Source organism: Peromyscus leucopus, chromosome 8b (assembly GCF_004664715.2).
Source record: "Peromyscus leucopus breed LL Stock chromosome 8b, UCI_PerLeu_2.1, whole genome shotgun sequence".
Taxonomy (NCBI): Eukaryota; Metazoa; Chordata; class Mammalia; order Rodentia; family Cricetidae; genus Peromyscus; species Peromyscus leucopus.
Genome location: NC_051086.1, coordinates 98,227,137 through 98,244,990, shown reverse-complemented (window position 1 = coordinate 98,244,990; position 17,854 = coordinate 98,227,137). Strand labels below are relative to the sequence as shown.

At 56.8% G+C, this 17,854-nt stretch overlaps 2 protein-coding genes and 1 long non-coding RNA gene across 7 annotated transcripts in view; 1 reads left to right on the top strand and 2 right to left on the bottom strand.

Annotated features, from left to right (window-relative positions):
- Spata20 (spermatogenesis associated 20) overlaps nt 1–4,496 on the bottom strand; it is a 7,925-nt gene extending 3,429 nt beyond the window's left edge. Inside the window, exons 1-13 of one of the 3 annotated variants that reach the window (XM_037201033.1) lie at nt 4,352–4,496; nt 4,027–4,241; nt 2,903–3,082; nt 2,739–2,803; nt 2,474–2,628; nt 2,258–2,401; nt 1,955–2,156; nt 1,572–1,702; nt 1,379–1,483; nt 1,098–1,172; nt 791–1,000; nt 515–707; nt 116–284 (exon numbers count right to left, since the gene is read on the bottom strand). In XM_037201033.1, the coding sequence (XP_037056928.1) occupies nt 116–284; nt 515–707; nt 791–1,000; nt 1,098–1,172; nt 1,379–1,483; nt 1,572–1,702; nt 1,955–2,156; nt 2,258–2,401; nt 2,474–2,628; nt 2,739–2,803; nt 2,903–3,082; nt 4,027–4,229 (1,832 nt within the window). In that variant the 5' untranslated portion in view covers nt 4,230–4,241; nt 4,352–4,496. Of the gene's footprint in view, nt 1–115; nt 285–514; nt 708–790; nt 1,001–1,097; nt 1,173–1,378; nt 1,484–1,571; nt 1,703–1,954; nt 2,157–2,257; nt 2,402–2,473; nt 2,629–2,738; nt 2,804–2,902; nt 3,083–3,193; nt 3,345–4,026; nt 4,242–4,351 lie in introns of those variants that run through there. The other 2 variants (XM_028868961.2, XM_028868962.2) reach the window with 2 other exon arrangements.
- A 4,371-nt stretch (nt 4,497–8,867) lies between these two features.
- Nucleotides 8,868–14,427, bottom strand: Epn3 (epsin 3). Of its 2 annotated transcripts, XM_028868966.2 has the most exons (9): nt 13,866–14,427; nt 12,768–12,886; nt 11,980–12,060; nt 11,656–11,787; nt 10,742–10,829; nt 10,028–10,297; nt 9,779–9,883; nt 9,446–9,673; nt 8,868–9,354 (listed from the first exon to the last, which is right to left on the bottom strand). In XM_028868966.2, exons 1-9 carry the CDS (start codon nt 14,404–14,406, stop codon nt 9,032–9,034), a joined length of 1,887 nt encoding a protein of 628 aa, XP_028724799.1. In that variant the 5' UTR covers nt 14,407–14,427; the 3' UTR covers nt 8,868–9,031. The 2 variants fall into 2 exon arrangements, with proteins under 2 accessions (XP_028724799.1, XP_028724801.1); XM_028868968.2 differs by lacking the exon at nt 11,980–12,060.
- On the top strand, nt 9,241–12,831 carry LOC114692889. Of its 2 annotated transcripts, none has more exons than XR_003734476.2 (7): nt 9,241–9,328; nt 9,785–9,925; nt 10,613–10,682; nt 10,917–11,012; nt 11,703–11,802; nt 12,276–12,395; nt 12,742–12,831. It is a non-coding gene; the product is annotated as an uncharacterized LOC114692889 (long non-coding RNA). The 2 variants fall into 2 exon arrangements; XR_005090301.1 differs by having other exon boundaries at nt 11,178–11,802.
- Nucleotides 14,428–17,854: the final 3,427 nt, after the last annotated feature.

The window sequence follows — 17,854 nt, the reverse complement described above, 5'->3', positions numbered from 1 at the left end:
TCCACGAGTAGTCAGTGTGCACACGGCGGGGGAGTGACTGACGGGTCGATTGAAGGGGAAGAACAAGAACTGGCATCACACAAGGAGGTGGTCTCCTGGTCTGTCCAGCCCCTACCTGTGTTCCACAGTTCCTCCCGAGCCAGCATAGCACGCTCGCTTCAGGCGGCCACTGGCCACGTCAAACATGTGCCGCTTGAGGAACTTGGCGCCACTGGTGGCTTGGGCGACCAACTTATCCATGCCCAGGACAGCCCCGGTCACAGCAAAGCCAGACACCATCAGACCTGGAGGAAAAGAGTTGCCAGGGGTGGTAAGAGGCCATCGAAAGCTCTCCGGGGAACCCCCACCACACACCTGAGCCTCCAAAGGCCTAGCCCAGGCAGGTTACTTAGACCCTAAGTCTCCGCTTATTTCTTTCTAAATCAAAATAAAGAAAAGAAGGCCTAGGAAGAAAAAAAAAAATGGGCAGACTGAAGGGGCAAATAGGATCAGTGCTCAGAGAGGGTCGCCCCACCATTCCAGGCAGCCAGCATCTTGCTGTCCAGGTGTGCTTTCGGTCGATGTTTCCGGGCCTGGAAAAGCTTCTCCAGCCCGGTGTTGAGCAATGTGCTCACAGCCTCCACATCCAGGCCAAAGCGGGCTGCAGTCAGCTCCAGTGAATACCGCACTGTTAGGACATTCTGGCCAGTCAGCTCCCCCTTGGAATCCTGAGAAAAACAGCCTTCGTCGGAAGGAGCCCATGTACTTGGTAGGCCTGGGGTCTTTCTCGTGTGTCCCCAGAGGTCCTCACCTGAGTGGAGCTGATATTGCCTGCTTCACTGAGTCCATAATGCTTCATTAGGAGCTGGCCGGCGGTCAGTGGCTCGCTGGCGCCTCCCACAGGCTCTGGGAGCAACTGTTGGACCTCTTCGACTGTCCACACATAGAAAGCACCCTCTTTGGGCTTCATGCCCCTCTCTGGGGGAGAATCTGCATCCTCCGCACTGTAGAAACCTCCAGACTGTGGGGATAGGAGAGTTGGATGGTCACCATCCAAAAGGCAACGGAGGCCTTGAGCCCTCCTGCAGCCAGGTCCGCCTGCCTCAGTGCACACACACCCGATGGCTCAGACTCCGGGTCACATACTGCAGGATGCCTTTGGCAACATCGGAGTAGAATTCATCGCCAGAGATCTGTGGGGGATGGAGGCTGTAAATAGAGGGCACTGGGGCAGCTGGGATTCATGGAGCACATTCTCCCAGGAAAGCCCGGGGGGGGGGGGGGAACCCAGGTATCCAGGATGTGAGAAGGAATTAGGGGTTGAAATTAGGAGGAAGCCACTGTTACCTGGAAGGCCTTGGGACTGGCAGCCAGGGTTGAGGTTAGGGGCAAAAGTCACCTGGAAGGCCTGGGAATAGACCACCGATAGCTGTGCCTGGTCATAGAGCATCTTCTCAAAGTGGGGGATGTGCCACTGGCGGTCGGTGGAGTAACGGTGAAAGCCCTGTGCCAGGCAGGATGCGGAGCTAGGCTGATCTCAGCCTCTGTCACCAGTCCTGCTGCCCCTCCAGGGAACCTGGCCTCCCCCTCACCTGCCCCACATGGTCCCGGATGCCTCCGTTGGCCATCATTTTCAGCGTGTGCAAGGCCATCTGCTGAGCCCGGGGGCCATCCTGGGTGAGCCGGTGACTGAGCCAATAGGAGAACAGGAAGTTCAGGATCACTGTGGAGCAAGAAGAAGAGGGTGAGAGGGCCCGGTGGTCTCTCACCCCTCAGTCTCTGTCAGAGACTGGACGACGGGATTTTCACTATCTACTCAGAGGACACAGGCCATTGCCCCAGTCAGAGGTCAGAATATCATGGTCCACAGGGGACCAGCAAGGAACTGAGCCGCTCAGCCACACAAGACAGGCCAGGGTCCCTGGGCCACTTAACTAAGTCAACATGGCCATTACATAGGTCAGAGGTCACTGACCAGGTGTGGGAAACTTGGGGGCCTCAGCAAAGCCGCCATACTCCTCGTCATAGCCTTCATCCAGTTGCTGGAAGCAGCGGCTGTTCATGGTGGCCGCGGAGGGTGGCATCTGCCGGTCACCCACACTGATCTCAGATCGGGCTAGTAGGGCTGTGGTGACGCGCTGGCTGTTTTCCAGAAGGGTGTTCTTGTTCTGTTTCCACTACAGGAGGTGAGCACACACCTGGAGGTCAGCACGTGCTGCAGTCTCAGGGGTCCCTCGGGCCAGGACTCGGGCATCTCCCCTCTCTGCTATCCACCAACCTGATCACGGATTCGCGTCAACACCGTTCGGAAGCCGACGCGGGTCAAGCCGTCCTCTGGCGGGAAGTAGGTGCCCCCCACAAAAGGCTGAAGGCTGGGGGTCAGCCACACATTCATTGGCCAGCCCCCTCCACTGCTGGTGGCCTGAGAGGGGGGGGGACCAAGGTCAGGGGGGCTGTCACGCACAGGTGTGGACTGCCGCAGGAGCTGGCTCACCTGCACGAAAGTCATGTACACTTTGTCCACATCTGGCCGCTCCTCTCGGTCCACCTTCACACAGACGAAGTCCTCATTGAGCAAGTGCCCGATCTCTTCATTCTGGAAGGACTCCTCCTCCATCATATGGCACCAGTGGCAGGTGGAGTAGCCCACTAAGATGGAAGAGAGCCATGAGGGCAGGAAAAGGTCCCTGAGACCCAGAAGACCTTCCCTAACCTGCTGCCCGTCACTGAAGCCCGCACTGGGGAAGGTGAGTATATACCTGAGAGGAAAATGGGCTTGTTCTCTTTCTTGGCCTTGTCGAAGGCTTCTTGTCCCCAGGGGTACCTAGGTCCGACAGGAAGAGGCCTCGCTCAGCCACCTGGGGAGTCTCAGAGGAGCTTGGGACTCCAGCGGCTTCAAGGGCAGCCCTGGAACAGTACTCACCAATCCACCGGGTCGTAGGCATGCTGCAAGAGGTATGGTGACTTCTCGTGGATCAGGCGGTTGGGGGTCTTTTCAGGGGCTGCCGGCGCACAGCTGGTTCGGCTAGCCTTCCCTCCAGCGGGCATGGGCGCTGAACTACTGACTGTAGCACTTCGGTCCTTTTCTCGGGAGGAGCTACCCCTAGGACGGGCAGAGAGGTCACCACGCTAATGAGGACCACTTCTCCCTGGTGCACCCCGATCAGCTCAACTCCACCCAGCCTCAGGAACTCCTGCTCCCAGCCCAGTCCACCTTTCTGAACCACGGGGGAGATTGTGGCTTTTGTGCTCCCCCTTATGTTTTGGGGGTGGTGAGGAAAGGTGGCTCATTAGAGGCTCCCTGCCAGGGTAGGCTCCCCCAGCTTCTTGGATGGGCAGTAGGTAGGATGTCTGTGAGGTCAGGGCGGGTCACAATGAGTAGAATGGTCCTTCCAGCTGGGTTCTGTCACCCATGGAGGGCCCCTCCCTGGAGTGGTTGAAGTGCAGCCATCCCTAGCATGCATGTGGGGGACCTGTGCAAGGAAATAGTTCCCCCCACCCCCCGCCCTCGGTGTCTGGACAGGTCAAAAGGAACTAGGTCCAGGACTGGGCCAGGTGAGGGACAAGCAGAAGAAGTGAGCAGAGACTGCTAGGCCCACAACCAAAAAGAAAACACAGGACACTCTGTGGGACCAGGTCTTGTACTCCACACAGAACACGCAGAATCAAATAGGCCTGTCTCAGGGGGTTCAACCTGAGAGAGTGGTCCTGGGAACACGGCTAAATGATAACAGGCCAGTGCAGCCATGTAAGACGGTGGCAAAATGCATGGGGCTTCAGGGGAAGGGCCTTTGGACAGCACAGTATTCTAGAAAGGCTTAACACCGAGAGGTGGTGTTAAGGTAGCCCCAGAGCTAGCCTGAGCCAGCCCTGCAGCAGATAAGGGGAGGCGCAGAAAGGAAGCCTTTTTGCGGGACCCAAGGAGCAGATGGTGTTGGAGAGGGCCAGCTATGCAGAAGAATCTGAGCAGACACCACAGACGGGTGCCTGCGAGATGGATCAAGGGCCCCCACAGGCGCAAGGCATCTTGCGGTGACCTGCTCATACCTGAGGGGCTGGGAGGCTGGGGCCGAGTCAGACCTGCTCTCACAGTGTGGCTGCTCCTGTTCGGGGCGCGGTGCTGGCGGTACTGGCGAGGGGCGGACCCGGGGCCCGGTCCTCGCCGAGTCTCGGGCCCTGTGGCTGGTCTCCGAGCGCCGCCCGGCGTTAGAGCGCGGAAATACAGACCTGCCGTGCTTTTTACGATCCATCAGGCTCCGCGCCTAAAATAGGAAAAAAAAAAAAAATGGGTTAGATTTAGAGTGCTGGCGGGAAAAATTACCCTCGCCCTTGGGAGGGCGTGAGATCTCAGCATCCGATCGTTTTGCCTAACCCTTGCCCCTTTTACAAGCGAAAAATGAGGCTCCAGTCGAAGGATTTGCTCGGCCAGCACAATTTGCCTGGTTCAGTCTGCCCATCTCAAGGTCCTGCTTAGAAGCCACCCACTTCGGGAAGCTCTCCCTGAATGATGACGCTGAGCCAATGCGTCCTACTGCACGCTCTATGCGCTTGCTTCCCTCACTTTATTTACTCAGCGGCGTGTCCACTGCCGTCTACTCTGCCGGGCAGTGGACACCAGTGTGCTCCTTCTTACTGCTTATTCACAGACTGTGGCTAGTAAATATTCAACCGCACACTGGGACAAGCGCCACGGGTGGGTATAATCTAGCAAGAGACCTGATCCAGTAGACGGGACAAGCAGGAAAGCTCGGCTGAGGAAATCCTACTTGTGTGGTAGCTAGAAGGAACGAGAGAGAACTTGCAGTGAGTGAGAGAAGTAGCGGAAGGAACAGAATGTGTAAAGGTCCTGTGGCTTGGAGTCGGGCCTGAAGAACAGCCGAAGGCCAGCACAGCTGGAGGCGAAGAGTAAAAAGATAGGTAATGGCAGGGCGGAGGTGGCGCAAGCCTTTAATCCCAGCACTCACTCGGGAGGCAGAGGCAGGCGGATCTCTGTGAGTTCGAGGTTAGCCTGGTCTACAGAGCGAGATCCAGGACAGGCACCAAAACTACACGGAGAAACCCTGTCTTGAAAAACAAAAAACAAAACAAAACAAACAAACAAACAAACAAAAAAAAACGAAAAAAAAAAAAGGTAGGTAATGAACACAGACAGGAACTGGCTTAGTTAGGTTTCTACTGCTGTGATGAAACACCATGACCAAAGGTAGCTCGGAGAGGAAAGGGTTTATTTCATCTTATACTTCCACATCACAGTCCATCCTCAAAGGGAAGTCAGGTGTCTTAGTTAGGGTTTCTCTTGCTGTGATAGAACACCATGACCAAAAGGCAAGTGGGGAGGAAAGGGTTTATTTGGCTCACACTTCAGCCTTGCTGTTCACCACTGAAGGGAGTTAGGACAGGAACTCAAACAGGGCAGGATCCCAGAGGCAGGAGCTGATGCAGAGGCTGTGGAGGGGTGCTGCTTACTGGCTTCCTTCCTCTGGCTTGCTCAGCCTGCTTTCTTAATAGAACCCAGGACCACCAGCCCAGGGATGGCACCATCTACCATGGACTGGGCAGCCCTCTCGCACTGATCACTAAATGAGAAAATGCCTTACAGCTGGATCTTAAGGAGGCATTTCCTCAGCTGAGGCTCCTTCCTCTGATGACTCTAGCTAGTGAGGAGGTCGTGGCAGTACCCAAGGGAGACAGGAGGCTTGTCAGGGGGCGGGGTAAAGCTACAGAAGAGAGAGGGTGTCAGAGATAAGGCCGTTCTCTGAAGAGTATGGAGCTGGAGGAGGTCATGAGGTCACTTTGGGACCTATTGGTCTGAATGCCTTTGAGACATCTGGGTAGAATGGAGGCGGCAAGGATTGATGGATAGAGGGGAGACTGTTGGGAGAAAGGAAGGATTTTCTATGCAGAGAGCCGTTGAGGAAATCGCATATCGGGAGCGGAGAGCTCAGGCCCGTATACCTTCAATGTCAACAGCACAGACAGGCAGGGGCCCATGCATAAACTCCGAGAGGTTTGCATCCTGGGAGCAGAGCCACAAGGATCTGAAGAGCAGCTAGGCACAGTAACACACACCTGCACATTTCAGTGCTCAGGAAGCTAAGGGAGAAGATGAGGCTGGAAGCTGAGACAGGAGGAGCATGAGTTCAAGGCCAAACGTGAGCTGCAAGAAAAGACCTTGTCTGAAAAAGTTGGTGGTGGGGAGAGTGGGGTGGAGAGAGCACGGTGGAGGGGTGCCTCAGTCAATCAAGAGCCCGAGGACCCGAGTTCCATCCCCAGAACCCACAAAACAAACAAAACAGCAACCAAAACAGTGGCATGTACTTGTGATCTCAGCAATGGCTAGAGGGAGGCGGAGCTAGATGGATCTCTGGAGTTCACTGGCCTTCTAGCCTGGTCTACTTGGCAAAGTTCCAGGCCAATAAGAAACCCTGCTTAGGGCTAGAGGGATGGCCTGATGGTTGAGAACACTGGCTGTTCTTCCAGGGGACACAGGTTCAATTCCCAGCATCCACATGGTGGCTCACAACTGTCACTTATGTGTGTGGTGCACAGACATAAGCAGCCAAAACAGCAATACACACACACACACACACACACAAAAAAAAAAAAAAAAAAAAAAAAAGAAAAGAAACCCTGTCTCCCAAAGTGGAAGGTACCTGAGGAATGACATCTTAGGCTGTCCTCTGGCCTAAGATATATACACATGTGCCCATGTGCACACACACACTGCAGAAGAACAGGATGAAGTGCCTAAAGAAAGGACAAATGTCCCCTGGCTTTAGCAAGCTGGCCCTGGTGAGTGTTGTCCCAGTAACACCAGGCTGAGAGCAGGCAGCCCATCAGCTACAAAAGAAAGAGGGGAAGAGAATGGGTTTGATTTCCAGAGGGATGAAGCCAAGGAAGGAGGCTTTATATTGGCGAGCAGGACTTGGCTGGAAGAAAGTGATTTGAAGACCAAGAGGCCTAGAGGAGAGACAGGGTTCCTGACATGAGTCTGAAGATGGCGGCAAAAGACGTGGGGGGGGGAGGGGTGGGGGCTGCCCTATATGACATACTTCGGGTCCAGAAGAGCAGTTCCCAAGGGGGAGCAAGAGCGCTCCCATGAGTGCTAAGGATTTGGGGTGCTGGCAGCGTGGAGATGGGTGAGAGGCCCGAATCAGGGAGTTAATATGGAACTGGGGTGAGAGCTGAGCCATGGGGAAAGAATGCTGGGAATGGGGAGTGCCCCAGACAGGGCAGAGCAGAGTGCCAGCCTTGGGGAGGAAGGTGAGCTTAGCAGCTTCAGGAAGCAAGGCCACCAACCTGTTCTTCGGGGCTCTGGGGGTGGAGGGGCAGAGGTATGGGGGGGGCGGTGGCAGAAGCCTGGGGCCAAGAAGCATTGAACCTTCTGGGTTTGGGTGGGGCAGAAGCCAGAAGGGGAGGAATGGTCACTGGCCTGGAAGCACCTGCGTAGCAAACCCACGAGGAAGGATCTGTGGCAAGCAAGGAAACAGAGGCAGAGACACGGAGAGGTGACGTCATTTACTCAAGAGCGCCCAACCACTTATTACCAAGCGATTATCATTAAGTTCAGCCCTGGAGCAGAGTTCGGCAGACCCAGCCGACTTCCAAGCAGCTGCTCCTGCCCTTCCTCCCTTCCCAGCAGAACAGCTCCTGCGCGTGTGTGTGTACCTAGGAGGGACAGTGATACTGTACCACCTCCACCAACGGTGGCGGTCCAGGCTGAGGAAGTCCACGTGGACTCTGTGACCTCAAAGAGAGAGGGGCCAGCACCAGGCTGCCTGCCAGGCCAGACCCTGAGTCCTGAGGACACATGGATAACCATGGTAACCCCCAGGGCAGAATCCCAGAACCTGCCTCTCTTTGGTTTCCTAAACGCGGCAACAACAACCCTCCAGAGGGCCAGACCTCTGGTGGTCAAGGTGGCTCCCTTCAGCCCTGGTGAAGCGGCGGGGGGGGGGGGGGGGGGGGGGGGGGGGGGCAGAGTTGGGTTTAAGATGAAGTCAGGCATACGAGAAGGGGGCTTCCTGTGGCTGCCTATGCTGCAGTGGGACATCTACCTTGCTGCCTTCCTAGCTCCTGGGAGATGCGGGTTCAGACCTCCTTGGTTCCCCCTAGGTGAGCCCAGCATTTTGTCCAAGACAGTCAGTCAGTGTTTGCTGAATTAAATCTGGTCCAGCTCAGAGAGCTGGCCTGTCTGACTCTGAATTCCAGCCCCATGTCACTCCTGCTTCGTGGCTCTGAGCATGCCACTGCACCTCTCAAAGCCTCCGTTGGCTATTAAACAGGAGTAGTTAGAAAGACCTCCCAAGAGTCACCTCACTTGGGAGGGTTGGGCCCTTAGTTTATTGTTCTCCTGTCCTTGCCTTTAAAAAAAAAAAAAAGAAAGAAATTGAGCCCAGGCTGGCTTTGAACCCAGGATCCTCTTGCCTCAGCCTCCTTAAGTGCTGGGATTACAGGTATGTGTCACCATATCCATCCAACTCTGTTTTGAAATTCTTAACCCAGTTTTGGACAAGGAGCACTGCATGTTTAGCTTGGGTAGGGCCCTACAAACGCTGAAGTCCTGAGTAACAGTCTAACTGTGGAGGCTCCTTGCAACACGATTGATTACATGAAATTCTCTGCCTAAGGTACATAGCGCATCAAAGAATGAGCAAAGGCTGTTACCCCTTACTATCGGAGTATCCCGTGTGTGATAGTGAATGAAAGCCTGAATGAGTGAGAGCATAGGGAAGGAAGGCACCAGGCCGACGTGAGATGGGGATGGAGGGTTGAGATGAGGGAATTCAGACTGTCAAGTAGTTTCCGCCTTAGCTGGTAATCAGTGCTGTGGTCCGGACCCAGCTGCCACACCCCTCAAAAAGTCCACTTGGTAAGAGCTGAAGACGTAGATTCCAGTCTTTATTAGGCGGGTGTAGTCTTCGTCCCCTAGATGTGGTCAGTCCCTAGTTCGTTCAGCATCGGTCAGGGGTCCACAGAGGCCGGGATCAACGCTCAACCTGCACGACCGCCCTCGAGGAGGCGGGGCCTCGCGCGCAGGCGCCGAAGCGTCTCAGAGGAAGGGGTTGGTGCCAGCCTGCGGGGGCAGCGGCCCCGCCGGGCCGGACGTGGGCAGCAGCGGCTGAGGCAGGCTCGCGGGCGGCGGGGCGAAGGCTCCGGCTTGCGGGAAGACGCTGACGGAGGCGGGGAGGGTCGCTCCGACCGGCACGCTACTGAGCGGGAGGGGCAGGGAGGCGCTGTAGGTCATGGAGCCCAAGGGCGCCCCGACGGGTCCCCCCGGCGGCAGGCCCAGCGCGGGCGAGCCGGTGCGCATCTGGTTCAGGGTCGGCCTGCCTTGCTCGCCAAACGGGTTAGTGGGGGACGGAGCACCCAGACCTGCGGGCGAGAGAACAGAGGATAAGGGCTTTGCCACGGCGAAAGTGGCGAGGCCCAACGGGGTCCCAGACGCCTGGCCAGGGCCTTCTACCTGTCAGGAAGGGGTTCCGGGTCCTTGCAGCCAGGGGTGCCTTGACTAGTGAGTCCAAGTTGACCAAAGAAGAGGCAGAGGGGCCCAGGAAGGACTCCGGAGTCCGGCAGGGGCGCGCCTCCTTTCCTGGCTGCAGCGCCTCCCCCAGCACACTCAGGTCAAGGGCTTCAGACTCCTTCACGCCATTTTGCTTGCAGCTGGGACTTGCGTCTCCAAATGGGTCTAGCTCTGAAAGAAAGGGGATCCGTTCAGTGGTGGGGAAGGAAGAGGGCAGAGGCGCCCCTGGAGTCCCCCCCTAAACCAAATAGCTGTAGCCCCTGGCCTCTTGCTCACCCACAGGGCTGCTGGACTTCCCCGTGGCCAGGGCCTGGCTGTCCTTGGGCTCTGTGGATTCTAGAGGTTTGGCAAATGGATCGAAGGATGAGGCACCACCTAGAGCTAGCCAGGAGAAAGAGGGAAATGGAGTGAACTAGAAGAAAGGTACGGTCTGGGATATGGCCTTCTCACCATAGACTGTCCTCGGTATCGGAGGGCAGGGGACCCAGAAGTCCCCAGCTTCTCCCCCACGTGCCCTCCACTTACCAGAGGTGTCAGAGGTCTCCACAGAGCCCCCCCAAGGGTCTGTTCCAGTGCAGGGGAGTGTGTGATTGGGGGAGCTTGGTGCCCAGGGGTCTGAGATGGGGGGTCCGGCAGGCAGCACTGGGGTCCTGCCCCAGGGCTCAGAGGAGGAAAGAGTAGGAAGCAAATCCCAAGGCTGGCTTCGGGACAAGGCATTTCCAGAGGGAACTGGAGACCAGGGGTCTGCAGAAGGTCCCCAGGAAGAGCCACTTGGCTCAGTGTTCGGCCTGAGACCTGGAAAGGAGAGGGAGATAGAGCAGATAGTATCTCAACACTCCCTTTGTCCAGGGCCCTTCCCATTTGCCCAGCCCAGGTTGGGTGGCGTGGTACCCACTTCACAAGTGGGATGCTAACTTGGGAGCAAGCGGCTCTCTCGAGCCCATGTTTAACAAACAACCCTAGGACCTTGGACCCCCAGACCTGGGAGTATTGGCCTTGTCAGGGCTTGGCTAGCCAGCGAGGGCAGCTAGACCTTCTGCTGAGCTTCCCAGGAGCTAAGATCTGCAGTATGCTCCCCTGGCCCTTACTGCAAGACCCTATCTATTCTAGAGGCAGCACAGTGACCCTGGAGAGGAGGTGATTTGCCAGCGAGTGGCTGGAAGGAAGGGACTCTTCAGAGGTCAGTCTTGGGGCGCGCGGGAGTGGGGGGTGGGGGCTCTTGAAGTCCTGTGTGCCCACCTGGGATGTCCCATGGGTCAGCAGAGCAGTGTGTGGAAGGCAGGGCTGGGACAGGTGCGAAGATGTCAGCCAAGTCCAGGATGGAAGACTGTGGAGGGGAGAGGCAGCCATGGCTCAGAGGTGGGTGGGGCGCAGAGGGAGGGGAGGTCTGACCCCTCCTTTCTTCACTCCACAGGCATCTTTTAATGACCCCTCACCTCTGATCAGCACTTCCCATTTATAAAACGTTTCCTCATCCATGTAGTGCCCCATTTCATACCATCGCTGTGAGGTAGGCAATGTACCCATTTTACAGATGAACCAACTAGTTGAAGCCCAGAGAGGGGAAATGATTTGTCCGGAGAGTTACATAGTCAGAGAGAGGCTGAGCTGGGTTAGATCCCAGGCCAGCAGAAAGGGGGAGTCAAGACAGATGATTTTTTTTTTCTCTTTTGAGTCTACTTCTTTAGCCCAGTACCCAAGAGAAACTGGCCACCACAGACAAGGAGAGGAAGAAGAGAGAGGGGCTCCCCAGGGACAGAATGAATAGCCTGGGAAGGTGATCTTGTTTTCAGTGGCCACCTGCTCCCCTTCTCAGGGAACCTGAGATATTTTCAGCACCATGTGCTTGAACCAGCTCCTGGTCCAGACCCACAGTATCACATGATCCTACTGTATGAGAGCTGGAACTGTCCCAAACACCCACTGTGCAAAAAGGGAAACTGAGGCCAGTAAGAATGCCCCAAGTCATTAAGTGGCAGGAAGCCCAAGGAGTCTCCATCATGACTCTGATATGCCACCTCATGTCAACTCCGTCACCAGCCCCTGCGGAGCGCCACACCTTCATTTCCCACCTGGTGCCTGCAGCGAGCTCCGCTCTGCGCACTGCACAGACGCCAACCCCGTTAGCCCGCACGCCTCAGCCCACTGTCTACCTGGCTCGTTTTCAGCTTCTCCTCCTCCTTTCTCTCTTCTCTCCCAGGCTCTCTGTCCCGTCGACGTCGGCCAGCGGGTTCTGTGCCGCCGTTGGCCATGGGAGAGTCATCGTCCTTCCAGGACCTCGCCCCCTGCAGAAGGGACAGGTAGGGCATGAGCAGGTGACGGAGGGGGAGGTCAGCAGAGAGCAGGTGGGAGGCACCCACGTTAGCGCAGCACAGAGAAGCTGATTAGTGAGTGCCCCTGGATCCGCCACCAATGCCTTCACCAGCACCAAATCGTGGTTGGCACCTGTGGCCCAGGTGACTCTGCCCCTGTTCTACCTTCTCATGCTCCTGCCGGCTCAGGCTCAGAGCCAGCTGCAGCTGCAGGTCCTCATCCCTGTGGGAGGCTGGGGGGACTGGCTGTGAGGGAGGAAGAGAGGAGTGAACTTGGCCCGGTATTCCCCACCCCGGGCCCGGAGGGCCAACACAGTCCTGCCCAAGCGTAAGATGCCCCTTGCTCCAGGGGATGGGCTTTGAAAGAGTGCCTGTCTCAGGCCTGGGCCTGAGATGCAGCTTAAGAATCAGCCTCCCTAGTAGAGGCTAGTGAGCACCTACCTGCTTTTTTTGCTCCTTAGCCACCCTGTGCAGTCTCGGGTCTCACCTATCTTTTTCTTCTGGGTACCCTGAGCACGTCTCTAGCCCACCCATGTAAGAGGCATAAATGTTTCCTGCCTGGTCTGCCTGGATCCACAGAGGTAATGAAAGATGATGAGGTATCAAAGGTGTTGTCCCTGTCCTTCCAAAGGACGGCTGGCGGGAGGGAGCCGTAGTCCCAGAGTTTTCTCAGAGTGTGTTCTCAGCACACACCTCTCCTGAACCACAGAGAGAGAGCAGACCCCTTAAGGTGCACCACACACACCCCAGCTACACACACCCTCTTCTGAGCCCTGAGAACACCGAAAATCGGAGTCCACAACAGGGACAGATCAGGAACATCGGCATGCCCTCTGCTGTCTTGGGAGCTCGAGTGGGTCTCCGGGTCCAGGGTGGAGAGCCCAGGTGGAGGCTGGTGAGTACCAGAGCCCTTTCCTTCCTCCGCAGGCATCCTGTCCAGACCCAGGTCTCACCTTTTCAGCCTCCTCACGGCTCATGGCCAGGGCCAGCTGCAGCTGCAGTTCTTCTTCTCCGGATGTCTGGGGCCGGGCCTGCTCCAGGTCTGAGGCATAACGCGGGGACGAGGATGCAGCTGCAACAAGAGTGGTTCCCGTGAGCTCACCGGTCCTCACGGTCCCCACGGTCCCCACACTCCTCTGCCTGCCAGGAAGCTGGGCCTCACAGAGAGGGAGCCAAAGGAGACTGGCTCTTCAGGCTCCAGGGAGCCAGGCAGTGCACTGGGCAGCCCATGTGGGTTTCCACTGCTAAGACAGATGCCAGGGTCACCTTGGCAGGGAGTAGACAGTGCAGGGGGTGCCTGGCCACTCAGGACCCTAAGTCAGAACTTAATGCAGGTCCCTGACATCAGCTCTTGAACTCTTCCAATGGGACCCTAGCCTGTCTGGGGCCACGGGGATTAAGAGGAAGGGATCTGCCAATCAAACAAAATCACAGCCTCGGAGCCCCAAGCAGGCCATCATGGGCTTTATGGAGGAGGGCTGTTCTGGTATTCCTAAGGTCACGAAGGCCTCCACACCACTGTGGCAAGCCATCAGGAAGGATGTTTCATCACCAGCCACCCTTGTTTTCAAGGACAATACTCTTGAGTGGTGGGGATTTACAAAAACGTCAGGAGTCTTGAGTAAAAGGGTCAAGGACATTCTTGGGCCTTGTCTCATTCAGTTCTCAGATCAAACAATAGAGGGAGGTAAGTGTACCTCTGTTTTACAAAGAGCTGGTTGCCCAAGCCACGCAGCTTGGAAGGAACAGAATGAATGGTATGCAACTCCAGAGGCTGCGTTTCGACCTCCCTGCCGCCCTCTCAACAGCTAACTAATAACAAGGACAAGCAATTGATAATGCCATTATCTCATCCGAATTGCCGAGCACCTACTGTGTGCAAGCATGGTGCTTTTTCACATTACATTCTTTATCTGGATGGGTCCTCCCAGCCTCCTTTCTGGGGTAGGGACTCTCTCTCATTCATGGCTGCTGGCTGCAGAGCCAGGACTGTGGCTGGGCTACCACCACCATCACCACCCTCTCCAGCCATACCATTCGGGTCTACTCACAGGTGTAGGAGGAGGGGGATCCCCGAGATCTCCGGCTGAAGCCCAGCTGCCCACTGCCAATGCTCATGCCCTCCAGGGCCATTCTCTCTTTGGTCTTGAGGGCGTGGGTTCGCTCTTGCCGCAGACGCTCCTCGTCCCTGAGCAGGGCCATCACCTGTTTGACCTTCTCACGGACATTGACGCCTTGGTCCTTGCCGTCGCGGTCAATGTACTGGAAGTCCTTGAGCGTCTGGATGGTGTAGAGGTTCTCACGGCACTGGTGGGCCACACGCTCCGAGCCCGTCTTGAGTAAGTAGTCCAACAGTGTCAGAGCCTTGTATACATGTCGCCAGTTCTTCCCGCTATCATTGAGTCGCCGCCACAGCATGCCCATGACCTCAGCAAAGGCCACTGTGTTGAAGGTCAAGTCAGCGATCTCTGACATGAGGGAACTGGGTGGGCCCCAGGGGTCATTGCTGGTGGCCTCGCGCACCTTGATCTCGGCCTCCGAGTAGTTGTGAACAATGTTCTTCACCTGGCGTCGGAGCGCAGAGGTTGTCATGGTTGGGGACTTGGAGGTGGGCAGCCCCCACCCCCGCCGGAGGTAGAGGGCTGAGGGCCTCCGTCTTGAGGTCACTGTCTCGAAGGATGGGCCGCCGTGCTTTCAGCAGGGCGGCTGCGTCCTTGGGTTCCACATGGGGCTGAGAAAAAGAGGACCTGGGACTCAGGATCGGTGGCTTCCTCACCGTTCATTCACTCACCGAGTAGGACCTGGCCAGAGTGTCCCTGCTGCCAGGAATGGCTTTGGCCAACACTTACTTTTATTTTTCTCACTGTACCCACTGCTCAATGGACCCTGTTTGTTTGGCATGCTTGTCCATACGACCACCAGACCAAGATGTTGAGATGCCCTATCTCTAGTCACATAGGGGGACAGGTGGGACTCAGAGAATGAGTCCATGATTATTCCTCTGACATCACAGAGCTGGTAAGTGGGGGCAGTCCTCCCTCTGCCTGAATGGGTGGCTTCAAGGATCATAAAGTGACCACCAGGAATGTCAGTTTCCCGCCCCGCTCACGCTTGTCTCCTCCTCCATTTGTGCCGCAACCTTTCCAGTTCAGCCCTTCGCTCTTTCAGACGGCCATTCTTCATAATTTAATTCACTCAACGCCCATATCCTGGGGGTCTTCCCCAAGCCCCACCACATGCTTGTAGAACACCCACATCCAAGTGGAAGGGTCCGGCGATCACAGCCCACAGTGGGCGTGCTCAGAGGTAAAGGAGGCACAAACAAAGAGGATAGTGGGCACCTTCCTAGAGGAGGTGGCACTAAGTTAGACACAGAGAGAAGGGTGAGGAGATGGAGGGGACAAGCGAAGTGAGGAATCTGTGAGCATGAGGGGTGCACCTGCTGGCCTCTGCCACACACGCCCAGGAGTGCTGTGACCCGCCTGTGTCAAAGGGCATGTAGGTGGCAGGGCTGTTTCCTTGAGACTAATTCAATACTTATCCTCAACGTCACCTAGTTGGTTAATTAATCCATCTAATTACTTGTCTCAGAACCACCTTTTCAGCCAGAATGGAAGTTCCCTGAGGGCAGGGTCAGTCCAAGCAGACTACCAAGGCCTTAGGCACCCCGAAGACCTCTGATAGTCCCATAGACGCAGATTCAAAGGGACGGCTGGCCACATGTCTTCCCACAGCCTCGGGAGGCAGAGAAGAGTCCCCTAAGGCCTTGCCAGAAACCCAAAGTAGGAGCCTCCTGCCTTCATCATGGCACTAATACAGTTTTACACACGAATACATGTGTACAAACACACACACATACACACACACACACACAGAAGCTGGGTTTGCAGAACCTCCATTTTCTCCATGAACGCCCCCCACCACCATAGAGATCACGCCTCCCCAGATCACCCTCCGGCCTGACCTCAGCTGTCCCAGCCTCCTGAGAGGTGGGGGTAGGAGTTGCGGTATGGGAAGTTTGTCCTTCCAGCACCCGCAAGTCAATAATTGGCTCAGTTCAAAGTACCCACAGGCCTTGGCCGGTCCCAATCTTGAGCCGAAGGATGGGAGTCTGTGGAAAGCGGACCCCCTGGCCCACAGTGCTGCCTACCTTATGTCTTTCTGTCCAGCCGGCCTTCTGTGGGAATGCCACAGCCACAACTTGTTTAACTCCTGCCCTCCCCCTCGCTAGTGACTCAGACCTGTATTCACCTCCCCAGTGGGAGGGCGGGCTGGCAGTGGCAGTCAAGATGGGAATAATTGTGCCCAAAGCCTGCCCTGGTGTACATGCTCCTCCCTGCTGGCTGCTGGAATTGGCAGAACCAGTCAGAGCAGACATCCTGACTCCACCAGAGCCCTACCTGGGCCTGGCTTCCCAGGCCTTCCTACTTTGCCAGGGTGGGTGAAACCAGCCTCCGCGGGAAGGGACCCTCTATGTAGGCCCCATGACCCTCCATGGACTTTCCTCTCAGGAACAAGGTGGGCATTGCTGGCACACCTTTGCTGGAGCTGGGGAAAAGGAAGGGACCAGAAACAAAAGGAGATGCCTGAACCTCCACCCCAGCCATTCCTGTGCTCTCGTGGAGTTTAACACAGTAGGGACACAGTAAGGAGCAAGAGGGGCAGGGTGAGGTCCCAGAGCATGCACGAAGCTGAGAGAAAAGGGAGGCGGGAGGAGCGGCTGGGAGCCCTGCCAGCGGTGTTACAAGCAGAAGGTTTTATCGAACACAATATGCCCAGGAATAAAAAGGGAGTGAAACACAAACCCAGCTGCCGATAAGACGGTGCGGCAGCGGCAGCCCCGGGCAGCGGGTATGGAATTACTGCAGTGACCTTGAGCCAGACCCTGCCAGGTGGAGGGAAGGACACCGAGAAGCCAGAACCTGGGAGGCCACTTCAGAGATGGGAAGAAAGCAGGAGGGTACTAGCAGAGAGGGAGCATAGGCTGGTCTGGGGGTGGGGACATAGAGTAGAGACTCCCTCCTCCACACGGGTCCCCAAGGAGGAATTGGAGTGGTGGAACTTCTCAGGACACAAGTCCAGAAGGGTGCCAGGGTGGGGGATGGAGAAATTCCTAAAAGTCAGCAGTGAGGAAGCAGATGGCATCCCCAGGGTGGAGGTTCAGAGAGATGGAAAGAACCAATCACATGCACGAATTTGCCAAAGAATGTGCGCACCTCCACCGGCCAGCACCCTCCCCATCGTGGGTCCCCATCGAGCCCAGAGTGAGCAATGGGGGAGTGGCAATATCCTTCCTGCTGCTAGAGGGATGTGGGACTGGATGGTAGCTAACCTCAGGCTGCCTGGCTTCATCAGATCTGAGTTGGCTGTGTCCTGGGGAGCACTGGAGTGGACTAAGGGGGCATCCTGAGGTTAGCGGTGTAAACACAGAGATATGCAGGATCTGAGGGGACCGCCACCAAGAACCTCTGGATGGCCCTACGTCCCTGTCCCTTTCCGGAGGGAGCAGGAAGGTAGAGGGGGGCGGGGGTTGCAGGTAAGAAGCCTCCAGGTCCTCCACAGTCCTGCCTTTCCTGGGAGAGAGACTAAGTCCTGAGCCCACTCTAGCCCCCGCCCTCATGCAGGGCACCACCTCGGCAGCGGCGCGGGAGGGAGCTTACCTCCAGTGTGGGCTCCCTCGCCCCAGCCCCAGCAGGCTCTGCAGTGACCCTCTGACTTGCAGGGTATGGCACAGCCTCAGGAGCGGCTCCAGAGCCATCCACCACAGACCCTGGCCTCGGGAGCCCCACCCTCGACCGAGAGGCACAGGGCCCTCTGAAGGACAGCAGGGTCCCTCGGCGGGTTTGGAGCTCAGCCTCTGGCGGCTGCCTCTCCGACTCCTGCCGGCCAGCAGTCTCGGGAGGAAAGTTGTTCAGCTGGCCAGGCAGGTCTGCCTCAGCAGTAACAGGACACAGGATGACGGGCGGGCGTGTTTAACCCCTTCCTGCTGTCTGCCGGGCGGGCGGGCGGTGCCTTCAGGGGAGGAGGCCTGCTTGTTTGT

Excerpts from the sequence above, each read along its gene's own strand:
- Epn3 (XM_028868966.2), bottom strand. The coding sequence starts at position 14,406 with ATGACAACCTCTGCGCTCCGACGCCAGGTGAAGAACATTGTTCACAAC. Across the intron at positions 12,887-13,865 it reads ATCCCCCTCCTCCTACACCT|CTGCATCCTCGTCCCCGCGT; the intron begins GTGAGTAGACCC and ends CTCTTGTTGCAG. Across the intron at positions 12,061-12,767 it reads GCCGTGAGGAGGCTGAAAAG|CCAGTCCCCCCAGCCTCCCA; the intron begins GTGAGACCTGGG and ends CCTCCCTCACAG.